This window comes from Schistosoma mansoni (assembly GCF_000237925.1).
Source record: "Schistosoma mansoni, WGS project CABG00000000 data, supercontig 0037, strain Puerto Rico, whole genome shotgun sequence".
Taxonomy (NCBI): Eukaryota; Metazoa; Platyhelminthes; class Trematoda; order Strigeidida; family Schistosomatidae; genus Schistosoma; species Schistosoma mansoni.
The window spans coordinates 1,751,563-1,766,819 of record NW_017386026.1 but is presented as its reverse complement, the minus strand read 5'-3'; the positions used below and the strand labels follow the sequence as shown (position 1 = coordinate 1,766,819).

Genomic DNA, 15,257 nt, shown 5'->3' with positions numbered 1-15,257 from the left:
GGACTGCAACTGGTCAGTCTCTACTAGGACAAAACGCGCGTCCTGGATTCCACTGCTAGCCACTATCCATCTTTGCTTACAATGCTTGTGAATTAAGGCTATATCGAGGCAATATGCACAGTATGCACATATGCCAATTAGAGACTGGCCAGTTGCAGTCCTAAACATCAATGGGAAGATTCAAACAAACAATACTAAGTGAATTAACTTATTTAAACAATTTTATTCTAAAGAATTATAAACACCCTGAAATTGTAAATGTAAACGGCTTCAATCTCTTTTGGTAAATTAATTAAGATATACAGCTCTGATTGTTTAACTAAGAAGCGGACTGATACTAATAGTTTGTTTGTTTTCATTTTGATAGTTACAACAGAGCTTCAATCTATGGTATACAATCTTTGTTGTTGTCTTGTTTGTATAATTTGCCGAGTTTTGTTAAATATCTTAACAGAAAATATGGGTCAAAGTTCATTGTGCAATTTATCGAACTATTGTGTCATTATTTATAGATATTTATCTCTGTGATTGTAATTTAAAAATAATAATATTGATCAGAAAGCTAATTCAATAATACTCATTGACTGTTTACTAACATATATTGACATTATAGCAGTTGATTAATTATTTCTAATGTTCTTGGTTTTAATTCTGTCTCTTTATAGTCTTCGGTATATTTTAGGCTGTCCAGGGTTCCTCTACTTTCTATACTTATCCAGTCGATTTCAGTTTGGGCTAAAAATCACTGTTAAATGTTATGAAATCTCTATAAAATCATCTAAATAATTAATTCATTGTTGCCGTCTTTTGATTTGTATTCTTTCGTATTTTCATCGTTGAAATCACGAATGGATCTTTGCTAGAATATTACTGAAAGTCTGAAAACAGTGAATGGTCATTTCATCCTAGTATAAGACTCCTCAGCAGTGCAGATCCGTGACTTTGTTAGCAGGGTTATTGAGTTGTCATTATTTCGATGTTTTGAACTCTAACCTGTTTAGTAGTAGCTCTCTTTCAAATATCTAACCATTCAGGTTTTTCGAATCCAATTGTCTTTCTGTATTAATAATTGAAAGTTTTGTTGTTCAGTTAACATTCAATTAATATTATGATTAGTATCGTTATCAGAACACAAACTGAATGTAGGAAATGTTTTTTTTTAACAATTAACACTTCATTATCATGCCTAAGAACCAGGATATATTAATTATTTTACTGTAAATGTTAAAAAAAGGACCGGTCAAATAATTGTTTAACCTATTATTAAGAATTATTTATCTTTTACGTTTTGTAATCAGAAGTGATAATGAGTGCAGACAATTGTGATCAGCTAGTTAAAATTAAGCAAACCTTGTAGGTGTGATTATATAATATATTGTCCATACAATGGTATAAATGAAACTGTTTTTTTCTTAAGTTAAGCTCCATGGAAATATATACATAACTGTAGGTTAAACATACAAGAGGTTGTCTCTTGAAATGAAAAGAGATAAGGTCAAAATTTACTTTTCATTCTTTTCATGGAATTTTTTAATATTTAATGAAGTGCTAATTTAATTATAACATAATTAAATAATTCTAAGATTGTGAAACTACTGTAGTGGGTAAGAACTCAGGTAGGGAAAACCAATTTATTGTTTCATACAAAATTACACTGTTTTGGTTAGATATGATAACATTATTTGCAGATTTTCCTTCAGTTGTGCTTCACATGCTTCATGAGTCTTTCAATTCTGCTGTTATTAAAATTGCTCTGTGTCCCTTCCTGTTCCTTTCAATTCAATCTTCTGTTGTCGGGTATTCCACTTCTGATTGGTGCTACATACTACTTATATCTGTCAGCATAAGTAGCATATGTCACACTACTACCACTACTGATAATGTTCTGATTGATTTGCAAAACTATATAAATTGGTATAACATTAGCTAAAGCATACATGTTCATATTTTCAAGGGTATTCCAATGAACCTGAAACTAAAATATGGTACCGCTTTAAACAGTAAAATATTTCAGCAGTTATTTAGTTTAGGTCATACTGTCAATATTAATAGAGATAACCCAACTTCACTACGTTTCACTGACTCGTCATTTCCAATCATTTAATTCTTAAAACTTGTATGAACGTTTAAAATCTTCTATAGTCGTCACAGAATTCATCTGATCAATACTGGAGTTTTAGATAATTACTGCTTTATATTTTCTACCTCTCAAATGACTGTACAGATCCATACATATAGTACTGATATTTCCTATCATTACAATTGTTTCCCGCTATTATTGTGTATGGTTTAATATTATGTTATATTTCAATACGAATAAGGTTGTAAACAGATGATGTGAACCTATGAGAGTTCATTCAATTTTGCATTAATTATTTTCACTATTATTTTTTAACTCCCATCACAATCACTGAATAGGGATGAAGTATCCAAACACTTCACATCGTTTACCTTGATATTTTCCATATTTTTATAATGGCTTGAAGAATAGCTTATATTTTAGCAGTTGTTTATAAGAGTTAATCAGATTGTTGAGTTAGCTAATTTATATTGCCAATTATTTCCCATCTCTGGAAACAACAACGGATTTGTTAGATTTCAAATTTATTACTAACTTTATCTCTCTGTCTTGTACATTTCGACTTTTTCCTTGTTTTAAAATTATGTATATATATAGTGCTGAATGGGATATTTTGTATGCCGTCACTGAAGCTGCCACTGATAATTCTACAGTAATACCTGAACCAGCTGAAACTATTACTACTAATATTACTGCTATTACCACTACTGATACTACATCTCAGACTGATGACCAACCAGCTCAATTCCGATCTACCAATTCTGAGACAAAAAATTGGTAAATATCATCAATTTTAGTATATCTATCTATTCATCTCTCTTAGTTATCTAATTAAGTTAGAAAAAATCTTTATATTTTTTTTCATTATTAAATTTTCATTTTCTTTTGTATATGAACAGTTAATTCGTTGTGTTTTTTTTATTCTTAACGGAGAAAAAAAACGAAGCGAACGTTAAATTGCTAAACATTTTCTAAGAAAAAAAAAATCTCAAATGGAATGTGTTTACGCAATATACATTTAAAATCGTACGAAAAACAGCAATAACTTGGTCACACTCATTTACTTGAAAATTATTAAAATATGGTCGGGAGCAGGTTCAACAAATCGATAGTACTACTAATAATAAAAATGAAATAATAATAATGAGAGGTAACATGAATAGAGTAAAATTGAAACAGATTTTAAACTAACTAGACATCTTAATGTGTAATTGAGATAAAGTTTATCAGTGGTTAAAAATTATGATGATAATGATGATTCTGTAATTTATTTATCAACTAAGTTTCACGTAGCTTGTAATTCAGTCATAGTGTTTGTATAAGATCTTGTGATACTATTTGGTTGTTTAAAGGATAAACTAGCTGGAGTGTGAATAAATAATATATTTGTAATATCCCAATGAGTAGAAAAATTAGATTTTCTGACGTTTCGTGACTCAGTGTAAGCCACTTCTTCAGAGAATAAATAACCAAATTAACATTAATGCAGGTTTAAAATTTTACAACGGAAGAACACAAATATTAGGTGCGATCAATGGAAAAACAGGTCTGAATAAATTGATTGATCGCACCTAACATTCGTGTTGTTCCGTTGTACTATATAAACTTGGATCAATGTTACCTAACCAGTGGAGTTCAACCAGGTCGGTTGGAAGATATCAACTCACTGAAGACATTGGTGAATAGTTGCTCAATTTCCTGGATTGGTTGAAGTTAGACACTAACACCGTTGGATTCCGGCTCGGTGGTCTGTCGGTTAGGCGCTCGCGCGCGAGACTGATAGGTCCTGAGTTCGAATCTCGCGAGGCGGGATCGTGGATGCGCACTACTGAGGAGTCTCACAATAGGACGAAACGGCCGTCCAGTGCGCTCAGGTTTTCCATGGTGGTCTAGCTTCAATTGACTCATGATCTCAACTATATAAAATTACTAAGATCTCCACAAAACCCCCTTATAATAATAATAATAATACATTTTCACGTTTTTCTTTGTCTGTGTATACTAGCGATGATATCTATCAAGATGGTACATTTAATAACTTAGATGAAGATTCATGGGATTTACAAGAAATCAGTATCAAAGCATGTTGTCCATCTACTAATGAGAATCAAGAGGTTGGTGATGAAATTAATACTCAAGGTAATTAATTTATTAATATTATTATCTTTTTACATTATTGTCGGGTAATGATGTTAAATGACTCATATATCGTATTAAGTAGAGATTAGCCTTAACATTCATTTATTGATTTAAGATGTTTTCCGTCTTCATTTTGTTTGTGGTAATTAGTTTATTGGCATTTTTCATTTAAGTGAGGTTTGTTCAGTTCGATAAAGTCGTTAAGTAATAATCACTAAATGTAATCGATATATAACTAGATAAACTCGATTATGGCATTGATCTTCTCTGGTTTCTATCAAATAAATCTTTCTTACAAGATTTGGGCTTCGAAGTAATTGGGGACTAGGAGAGAAGGAAGCTATTTTCTCTGGTGTCGAATTGTTATCGAATCCATATCAATAATGATTTTTCATTCTTTTTGTTTGGAGGGGTAATGGGTATATTTTTAAGGATTGAGAATCAACAGGGAAACTATATATAAGTTTCATATTTTCTGGAGAATTATTTCGTCGTTAATTGGAACTCCTAAGCAATACATACTTCATTTAGAATTAGATCTAAGATCTTCATCAATTATTAATCAACTCTAAAACCGATAGTATTTATGGTCCAGATTTTTCTTTTTAACTTTAGTCAATTAATTTGTAGGTATCAGTGCCAAGGCTGGACTTAATAGTTTCAAATAAATTGAGCATTAGGTAGAAAGTTATGTATTTTTCGTTACATCCCAATGAGTAGAAAAATAGTATTTTTGATGTTTCGTAACTTCAAGTAGGCCACCTCTTCAGAGTAAATAAATAACCGATTATTTATTTATTTTGGAAAAAGTGATCAAGAAACGTCAGAAATACAATTTTTCTACACATTAACATTTTAGTAAATTAACTGCACATATTATGACTTCCTATTAGAGTATAACCTGAAATTCATAACCTACCTAATTTTCATGGTATATTATATCATATATCGTGCCCCCAAATGCCCTGGTACGGCCGAGAGTGTGGAGAGTTCGCTCTCCCTCTCGAAATGTTATCACATGGCCACGCGAATATATAGCCTCTGCCAGAGAAGTCCTACTCACTGCCTTCTCGTGGCGGGGGTGTTGTTTACGAAATTGAGAGGACGAAGAGCAAATGTCCGGCTCTTTAACCGGGTTGGTGGACACGGATAGTCCACCTTAGGGAGTTGGAAAACCCTGATTCCAAACCAATGGTGCACATAAGCTCCAGTATCCCGAGAGAACAAATGGCGTATGAATCAATCGTCGGTCACCGGTTACCATGGGACTGCATCTCCTCACTATGCTCCACTGCCTTGTGGATCAGACCTTTAGGTTAAAGGCTCTGGATGTGGCCCCCTAAGAAGTCCACCCGCTTCAGTTTGGGCACCTGGACAGTATCACAGCTCTCACACAAATCAAATGAGATTTGTGTGGGGCATATATATCTGGTGCCCTTTTGTACCAATATTTATGTGTTTGAAAAAAATCATATATTGTAAATAATTCCTTAACATATAATAGTTTATTTTTGAACACGTGTTTTGAAGAATGTTTCCTATTATAATCTTTACAATGTGTAATATTCAATTGATGATCTAGTTTAATAATCATTTCTCTATGTACTTTTACACATTAAATGTCAATCGTAATACAATCGAAAACAATATTTGTGTTATTATATTCAACTGTTCCTTTTTTGTTCTGATTTTAAGAAACTTTTTATTTTCTATTTCCAAAGTTCTAATCGTAAATCATCCACTCACCCTCAACTTTTTTCTCTTTAAAGTAAATATCTTGATTGTTTATTCGAAAAAAATTATGTACATATTCTTTATTTAAAAACATTCTAGAAGCTGTGGCTAATCGATCCAATGATTCTGGTTCCGATGATAATGGCGGTAATAATTCATCGTCGAATTCATTACTTTGGTTTTTTCGTAAAGGTTTTAGACCTTCAAAATTACAACAACAACAACAGCAACACCGTCCATTATCAACTGCTCCTATACATACCATATCATTATCATCATGTTTTCCATTTACATTTCGTTTTCAGTTGAATCGTTTAGAGTTGGGATACATTTTTGATAAGTAAGAATTATATTTTCTTTTTTCTATTTTTCTCTGTTGTTGTTATTATCGTTGTGGAAAGTGTACTTTTTCAATTGATCATGTTAATAAAGTAGTTTTAATTAAAAATGAATTTACGGTTGTCATATTCTCCCCTCCCCCCACTCGTGTTTTAAAATTCTTATAGAAAAGGTACTTATGGTGTAAAATGGTTGGGAAAAATTGAAACAAATTTTCATTATTTTTTTAAAATGATAATTACTAGGTAAAAAGTTTATATAAATAAAATAAAAAACAGAATTATTTTAGTTTAGTTTCAATTAAAAGCTTGTTTTATTGTAGTCAAGATTTGATTACACTCCTAATGTTAGTTTAATGGACGCTTAGTTTGTTTTTAAATTACATTAAATTAGTAAATTAAACAAAATGTATTATGCATAAAAGCTTTTGTAAATGTTTTTCTATTTTGTTTGTAATTTTTGAACTTATGCCAAAGATTTAAACTCGGTGTCATTTCAATATATTTATGATTTGTCCTGAGATGTTAAGTGATTGGAAGGTGGTCTATTGAACATTCTGAGCTTAGATACTCGATAGCACTGTGTGCTCACAATTTCAAGGTCCCTAAATTTTGCTGTATGATTTGAATCTCATGTCAACCAACTTAACTGTCTGAGAAGTTACTCATAGGATTAAGATTTTTACAGTTGATTGGTCACTAATTAATGACCATGGTTATATTTATATAATCATTTAATGCTGATCGAATTCTATTGATCAAGTTACTATATAGACACTCATCTATGTATTTGAAATCAGAATTGTTATCAAGTGCGTTTTGGAATGCAAAATTTTCTTTTTCAGTGTCTTTAAAAGTTTCAGACTTTTAAAAAGACTAACATCAATTAGAGAACATTTGATAGTCAGCATGCACTGTATAGTCCGAGATTTCATTTTAACACTTTACACACCAGACTTCACACAGAATCGAACTCATTACTTAATGGAAAATAATCGTCTATTTGGAGTTTCTTCCTCAACGTTGTTTCATCAGTGGTCGATGTAAAGTAAAATTGTTTAAAAATCCTATTATATGCATTAAAACACAGTTATATGAATGTAGAGTATTTGCTTCCATCATATTGTGCGTTCAAATTAATGAATAAAATGAACAAAAATGGTTTTAGAACAAACTCATCTTATAAAGTACGGGATGTGAATATTGGATTGCCAGTAAAATAAGTTCATTAACTGGGGTTTGCAAGTGTTAAAATGATTCGTATGAAATGGATACTTGATTCAGTTCTTGCATCAATTGAGATTATGAAACGAATAATTTTAATAAATATAAGTAAAATTTGTGTAAGGGAAATAATAATGTCAGTACTACTCGAATCACATATTTGATCAAAACTTACATATTGTTTGAAACGATACCAATCTAGTGAAAAATTGTAAAATAAGGGGGTGTGTATAACGTTCGAAATTTGATGAGCTCGCCAATTATGTAGAGCTTTGCATCTCACCTGAAGGTACTTTAAATTATGAGAGGGGCGTGCGGAACAGTGTGCGTGAGGAATGCTGGAACCGATCACTCAGCAATACATAGAATGCACTTACACCTAGTAATGAAAGCAATCGATAATATTTAGTAATGACATGGGACTAAGACAAATATTTGTAAGCAAGAGACTTCGAATCTAATGAAAGTGTTAATTCGAAAAATATGTGATCAATAAATAGTTATTATTAAATCAGGTAAACTGAACTTATGGAAATGTAACAAGCGAGACAAGCTGCTAATTAATCAATTGTGTTTGTTGACGTATTGGCTGAGTTAGAGCAAGCAGATGAATAAACCTATTGCCAACACTTAGCGTCGATTTATAGTTCTAGGGCTTATTTTTTCTGCTGTCTGAAAGACTAAAAATGCAATAGATTGTAACTAACACGACAGACTATTGACAAAGAATAATTCATTTTGACTGAAAAACTCGTTTAAATAAAATCCGTCAAAGTGGAACTTTTTATCATCTTAACTTTACCTTTGTATAGTCATTCTGGAAAATGTTTATGCATACAAAAATATAAAATATATCATAGTAAGAGTTGGAATGATATATGCAGATGGAAGTGACCAGTTTAGATAGTTCATCTTTTCTTAGTCCTGATTTCACTATCGGTTGGATCGATAATATTAGTTGTAGCTTCCTTACACTGAATTCATTGAGATGTATAGTTATACTTAAATGTTGAATTTATTTTACTATTTTGGTTTTTATAAAACCGATTAGTACATTTGTACCCTTTCATGAGACACTTGCGAATTAGACTTTACAACACATAGATCTACATTTTATCAGTTAAATATCTGAAGTAGTTTAAAATGTGAAGAATTGAAATAATAGTTCAACTTCAGTGAACCCAAGTATGTTTCTGTTTTCAATTTACATTGCCTTAATAATCTTGATATATATATATATATATATATATATATATATATATATATATATATATAGAGAGAGAGAGAGAGAGAGAGAGAGAGAGAGTTGTATTACATTTTCGTGTGTACATAATTAGTTTTTTGAGATAAACATTTCGACAAATCATATATGTATGTGTGATATATTTCTTTCTATTTACATCATAGAAGTTTTACTACCATGGAAATTATATTATGCTCTATTTTGGCGGCTTTAGTCAGTATTATTGGCTATTATACGTTACGTACTGCAAGTTTTCAAGATTATGGACCATTGGCATGTTTCACTATTGCTGGATGTCATTATTCACTTATGAAAAGTGTTCAACCTGATCCAGCTTCACCAAAACATGGATTCAATCGTTTGATCGTATTCACTCGTTCATTTCTCTTCTGTTCTTGTGCTTCTATCTATCTACTAGCTGATTACTTATATCAACCACAGAAATCTGTACCATTTTCAGGAGTAATGTCAAGTATGGAACATATAGGAGAATTACATTTTGAATCAATTACAACAATATATCAATCGACTAGGCAAATGTTACCATTAGATATTAGTGAAACATCAAATGAATTAACAACAGAGAAAATAAATTGGCGTATGCCTAATTTTTATCATCTATCTCAATCTTCTAAAATGATTGTTGAACCTACTTCCCCATCTGCTATTAAATTTTATGGTGTTCATTTGTCGGTAGATCGTTTAACCTACATAATTAAATATTCATCTATATATGTTCTATTAATATTTCCTATATTGTTTTGTCTTGGCTTGATGCCTCAAATAAACACTGTACTTATTTATGCTTTAGAACAATTAGATATTCATGTTTTTGGAGCAAGTGGTAAGTAGAATATATATATATATATATATATATATATATATGCTGGTTGTCTGTGGGCAACACTTTACTGCTGTCACACCACAGTAGTCTTCAGTACGACTTTGCTCTCAGATCTTAGGTTTCCGCTTTTAGTCTTATTATTCTTCAACCGACCAGATTGATATGATAGTACTTAAAGGAACAAACGTTCTAGTCAAGATAGTTGGACAGGCTCATCACAATAGGAAAGCTTGACTAGCACATCTAAATAGCAGCTTCTATTGGGATGTATATGTATATATATAATTTAATTTGCCTACCAGAAAATTATAACTTTACTGATATACAGATAGTGAAATTTCATTGACAGACGAAACTTTGAGAAAAGATTTCAATTATTTTTTTAGTGTTAAGATCCATATACGTAATGACTTGTTAAGCTTTTTCATTCTAGATGCATAGAACACCACTATATAACTGTCGGAAATGCAGGAGTAAATTGAAATATAACAAATGAATGGTCGATAATTACTTGCCTAATCACTTAACTTTGTTAAGAACACTTTATTGTGTTGTTTTTTTCTGAATCTTCCATTCTCTTGGAAATATCTATGAAATATAAGTTTTCTTGCTAAACATAAGAAACATTTTTGTTTGCTTATGAAATGAAATATCACTTTGCCATAAAATAAATTACTGAATAATATTTGATAATGACACATTTTTGTATTCGGTCTTCAATCACACTGTATTTATTGAGGACCAATGATATATCATTTTATATAGTTGAAATCATGAGTCAATTGAGGCTAGACCACCATGGAAAACCTGGAAGCACTGGACGGCCGTTTCGTCCTTAGCAGTGCGCATCCACGATCCCGTCTCGCGAGATTCGGACCCAGGACCTATCAGTCTCGCGCGCGAGCGCTTAACCACTAGACGACTGAGCCGGCATCCAATGGTGTTGACTCATGATTTCAACTATATAAAATTACTAAAATCTCCACAATATCTTCTTTTAATATATCGTTTTGTTGTCTAAATTCAAGTAAGTAGAAAGCAGAATTTTAACCTTTTACCCTTGTAATCTAAAATTGGAGAGGTTAAAACACTAAACTATCTCATAATAAAAATATAAATGTAACATATTTCAATAGGGGACTAACAAATACACCGATCTGTATTATAATCCACTGATTATTTTTAATTCAGTATATCATATTTCCATTTAATTTAGTTTCACATTTCAGCCCCGCCTGAATTTCTAAAAAAGATCTCATTACATTGGTTTTTAATCTACTAAACAATAAATTGTTGTTAGAATGTGTTAAGGTACTTGAAAAACCTACTATAATTATTGCATTTTATCACCATTATAATTTGATTCGTGAAATTGTTGTTACATTTTCTGCCCGAGTCAAAATATTTATAAACGTTATTTATTTAATACATGAATATTGGTACAAAGGGGTACCAGATATATATGCGCAGCACAAATCTCATTTGATTTGTGTGAGGGCTGTGATACTGCGCGAATGCCCAAACTGAAGCAGGTAGTTTTCTTAGGGGACCACACCCGGAGCCTTTGACCTAAAGGTCTGATCCACAAGGTAGTGGAGCATAAACGTTAACAAAGAGCTTCCATTGAGCTTTCATCCATGAAATGAGTTAACTGTTATATATTATATAAGGGAATCGTTTAGTAAATGTCTTTATATCTTTCCTATAGTCATAATTATCTACTTCATAATTCATTTTTATGTTCTTTGTGTATTTAGGTACTACTGGACTTTTTTCAGTAATATTATCTATTTTTCGTACATTCATAGTGATTGGTTTGACGTTTGTTCCATGTTATTATTCAGTACAAGTAAGCAATTATTAATCATTGAACTGAACTGATACTGTTCAAAATTAAACACTGGGAAAATGTAATCAGTTTACGATCGTACAGTTGTTTAGTGTTTAAAGTACTTGGCTTTCAACTATTGAGGTCGTCTGTTCAGATTCAGTTTAAACAATAAGATATCAGTTGAATACCTAACTTTTGTATCTTAATCATGATTCTAAGCTAAATGTACAAGTCTTGTCGTAGTGAAATGAGTTACACTTAGTCAAATCTGAATTTATTTTGTTAATATGTTACACTTAAATAAAGTAAACAACTTGTACTGAATAGTACTAATTTCTAACAGAGTTCTTGTTTCATTTTACCGTGGAATTGTGTCGTTCGAAATAAATTTGTTAGATTCTATCATTGTTCACTTATAAATATTATTATCAAATGTAAGTGTCTTCGAAGTTAGCTTCTTACTTTCCAATCAGTAATGTTATCAACTGCCTTTCATTGCATTGGTTAAATACTTCAAATATTTATTAAGTCAATAAACTATGACGCAAATACTTCATGATTCATACAACTATCACTAAATTAAACATTTTCTCATGTTCATCATTACATTTAGTTATTACAGCTTGCCATTTTAATTCATTTTTGTACTGTTTGTTAAAATCTTCCCATTGGTGTGTAAGACTGCAAATGTTCGATCAGTCTTTTATTAATGGGAATATTCAAACCATACAAAAATGAATTGAAACTTCACCTCATTGCACAAGCTAGCGGCTGTCAGGACTCAGTAGCTAAGTGGATAACGCGAGAGCGTTTGAAGCGAACGGTACTGGGTTCGAGTCCTGCAGCGAACTCCAATTCAGGGATGCAAATGCATCCAGCTGACGAGTCCCAAATAGGACGAAGCGCGCGTCCTAGATTCCAATGCTAGCCATCATCCATCTTGACTTATAAGCTTGTTATTTTGTCTTCAATAAAAGTTTTGTATCATTAAAGTTTGATTGTTAAATTTAGTCATTAAGTCCTTCGATTACATAACAATAGGATTCATTTAGTTCAATATTGATTGTCTCAGTTGTTCAACTTTTTATGTTTCTACTGTTTTCGATAATGCAATGAAAAGACGAAGTTTATCAGAATTATGTGATATATTTGCGCAATACATTTCGAACAATCTGATCACACATATACTTGTTAAGTCATTTTTATATGAAAATTAAAGGTCAACTAGACAGGTTGAGGTAAGCCGTAGCAAAAAAAGAAATTAAATAAAGTACACAAAAACAATGCGATGACCACTCTGGATAATAAATCGGCATTACCAGGGTAGGTTAAGGGTAAGAACAAATTGTTTTTGAATACATAAAGGGGGTTTCAATTTCCGTATAGCCAAGGCTTCAATAAACCTTAGTATACGTCCTTGAAGGCTTTTGTACAACACTACAAACGCTGACTTGATGTCAACCTTATGACCATTTTCAACCAAATGTTTCGCAATGGAGGAAGATGTTTGTCTATCCTGTGATCTTATTTGACCATTGGAATTCATTTGGTTCTGCAGCCATTTAGGTATGTGTTCCGCCACTGTTTTATGCATCATTTTGATAGGAAAACCTTTACATAACAATATGCTCTTAGGTAAGGCTCTCACATACAGATAGATAAACCAAAAATGAATAACAAAGAATAAATTCCTTTGAAAAACTTTTATCAACAAAAGATGGACAACAGTTCATGGATCACAATTGCATATCAGTACAAGTTTCCAAACTTTATAATAAATTAAAGAAAAGGAACAAAATATTACTGATTCAAACAGTAGTGCAGAAGTAAGCAAAAAGAACCAAACGGAAAGATAGAGTGAAAGAGATACAAATTAGACGATATTCTCAGTTCAAATTAAGATAGAGAGTAAATCCATAAGGATTTTTTCAACTGACTTTGAGTTATATCATATAAAGTCATCATCAGTTAATTTTATTTGTCATATGAATCTCAACCTCAATAGTCTCATATGTTTGGAGTTTGGTTACTCTTAACCTTTTTATTATGTATCTTGAGAATTACAAGCACAAGACATCCTAACAGACGACACCAGGGTGCTCAATGGTCCCATCATAAAAGAATAGTTCTCCCAACATATATATGATTTCGCACCTGTAACCTACTCATGTTGTTAACCTTCAAGGGTAAGACGGAGTGAATTGATTTGCAGCATGTTCATTCTTTGATAGATGAATAAATTTTAAATTGCTTATTCTATCGAAGATCAATCAATCATATGTTGATTCCATCCTACTGAGACTGATACAATTCCTACTGTCTGATTATGCATTGTTGTAAACTATTCGTATCGAGATATTTTACATTCCACACAGAGAAGCTTATCCTTCCATATTTAAAATGCTTTGTGTTACGTTTGATATCATCTCTTCACTCTAAGTCTATTAGATGATCTCTAGCAAAAGGTTACTTCTTGATAAGTTAATTCAAGATGCGTTTCCAATGGACATTTCCATGAGGAATTTGAATGAATAGGAATAATTATGATTGACTATACTCAACGTAGCTCTTTTCAATCTCTAGTACTGCCACAAGCGTTTCGGAAATAAACTTTTACCTATGTATTGTACTTGTTAGTCATCATATTTTACGTCTGTTATTTCGCTTCTTGTAATTGTTTGTTCCTGTCAAATATGAAGATTTTTTTTATTATCATGAGGTTGATTTAAATGAACTATCTCCCTCATTATTTCCTTTTTTTTCTAGAAATCCGATCCCCAATGCATGTTATTTTCAATATTTTGGGGTATACAAATTGCATTGTGCTTTTTATTAAGTCGTTTACCATCGAATACTATACTGTATGAGGCACTTTTTCCTTCTGAACGTCGTATGTACTATTGGTATCGTATTCGAATGTTTTTCTACAATGCTTGGCGTAAAATAACTGTAAAATGTAATTTAATTTTTCGATCGAAAGAGAAAAGGAAAAAAAAGAAAACCACAGATCTCAATTAACTTCTATCGATAATTCTAATTGGTGGAGACGATTACCTTTACTGTTTCTTAATCTTCGTATGAAATCTACAAATGCATCATTTAAGAAAACTGATGAAAATGTTGAAGAATTTCTCCTTACTCGTCTAACACATACAAAAGGATGTGTAGATGTTGAGAGTGGAGTACCAGGTCAGTCTAAATGATAATAATAATATCAGAAGGGGTATTATGGAGATTTTAGCAATTTTATAGTTCAATTGACTCATCAATTCAACCACAAATCCCCTTAAACTGACAATTAGTTGTTCACTGGTGTAAATGAATTTTCTGAATTATATTGGTATAACTAGTTTTTTTTTCATATCTCAATGGTCATTGAAGAATAGTTATATGATAATTTTAAAATGTAAGTGCTGAATATGAACACCATAACGCTTTATTCATTTACATATTGTTGTTACACATAAAATTAATTCTCTTATGAAACTCTATAACTATGTAGAGATTTTGAATAGTTATCTTTTTCAGTTACTAGTTTTTTGCGGCTTGTGGTGATAAAACTGTTTACACAAATCAAAGTACTACCTACTTTGATGATTTTAATTTTCTGCTCAACTGATTCAATATCAAGTGTATATAAATATTATATCCTTAAAATAACATCTTATTACCCCACAACTTTGTTTGATATATTCTTTATCACCATGTGTTAATATCTCACAAGTAACGAAAATGAAATATAATAAATTCCAAAATTAATTATAATAGATTAAATATATTTTGATAATTATTAGTATGGGGATGAATTTCCTGAAATTCTAGCG

At 31.3% G+C, this 15,257-nt stretch overlaps 1 protein-coding gene across 1 annotated transcript in view; it reads left to right on the top strand.

Annotated features, from left to right (window-relative positions):
* Nucleotides 1–15,257, top strand: part of Smp_130040 (pecanex-related protein) — a gene marked incomplete at both ends in the record, with an annotated part of 66,638 nt that overhangs the window by 21,849 nt on the left and 29,532 nt on the right. The window contains 7 exons of the mRNA XM_018790780.1: nt 2,678–2,857; nt 4,086–4,219; nt 6,053–6,293; nt 8,923–9,230; nt 9,456–9,602; nt 11,360–11,451; nt 14,200–14,269. Of these exons, the coding sequence (XP_018646017.1) occupies nt 2,678–2,857; nt 4,086–4,219; nt 6,053–6,293; nt 8,923–9,230; nt 9,456–9,602; nt 11,360–11,451; nt 14,200–14,269 (1,172 nt within the window). The remainder of the gene's footprint in view (nt 1–2,677; nt 2,858–4,085; nt 4,220–6,052; nt 6,294–8,922; nt 9,231–9,455; nt 9,603–11,359; nt 11,452–14,199; nt 14,270–15,257) is intronic.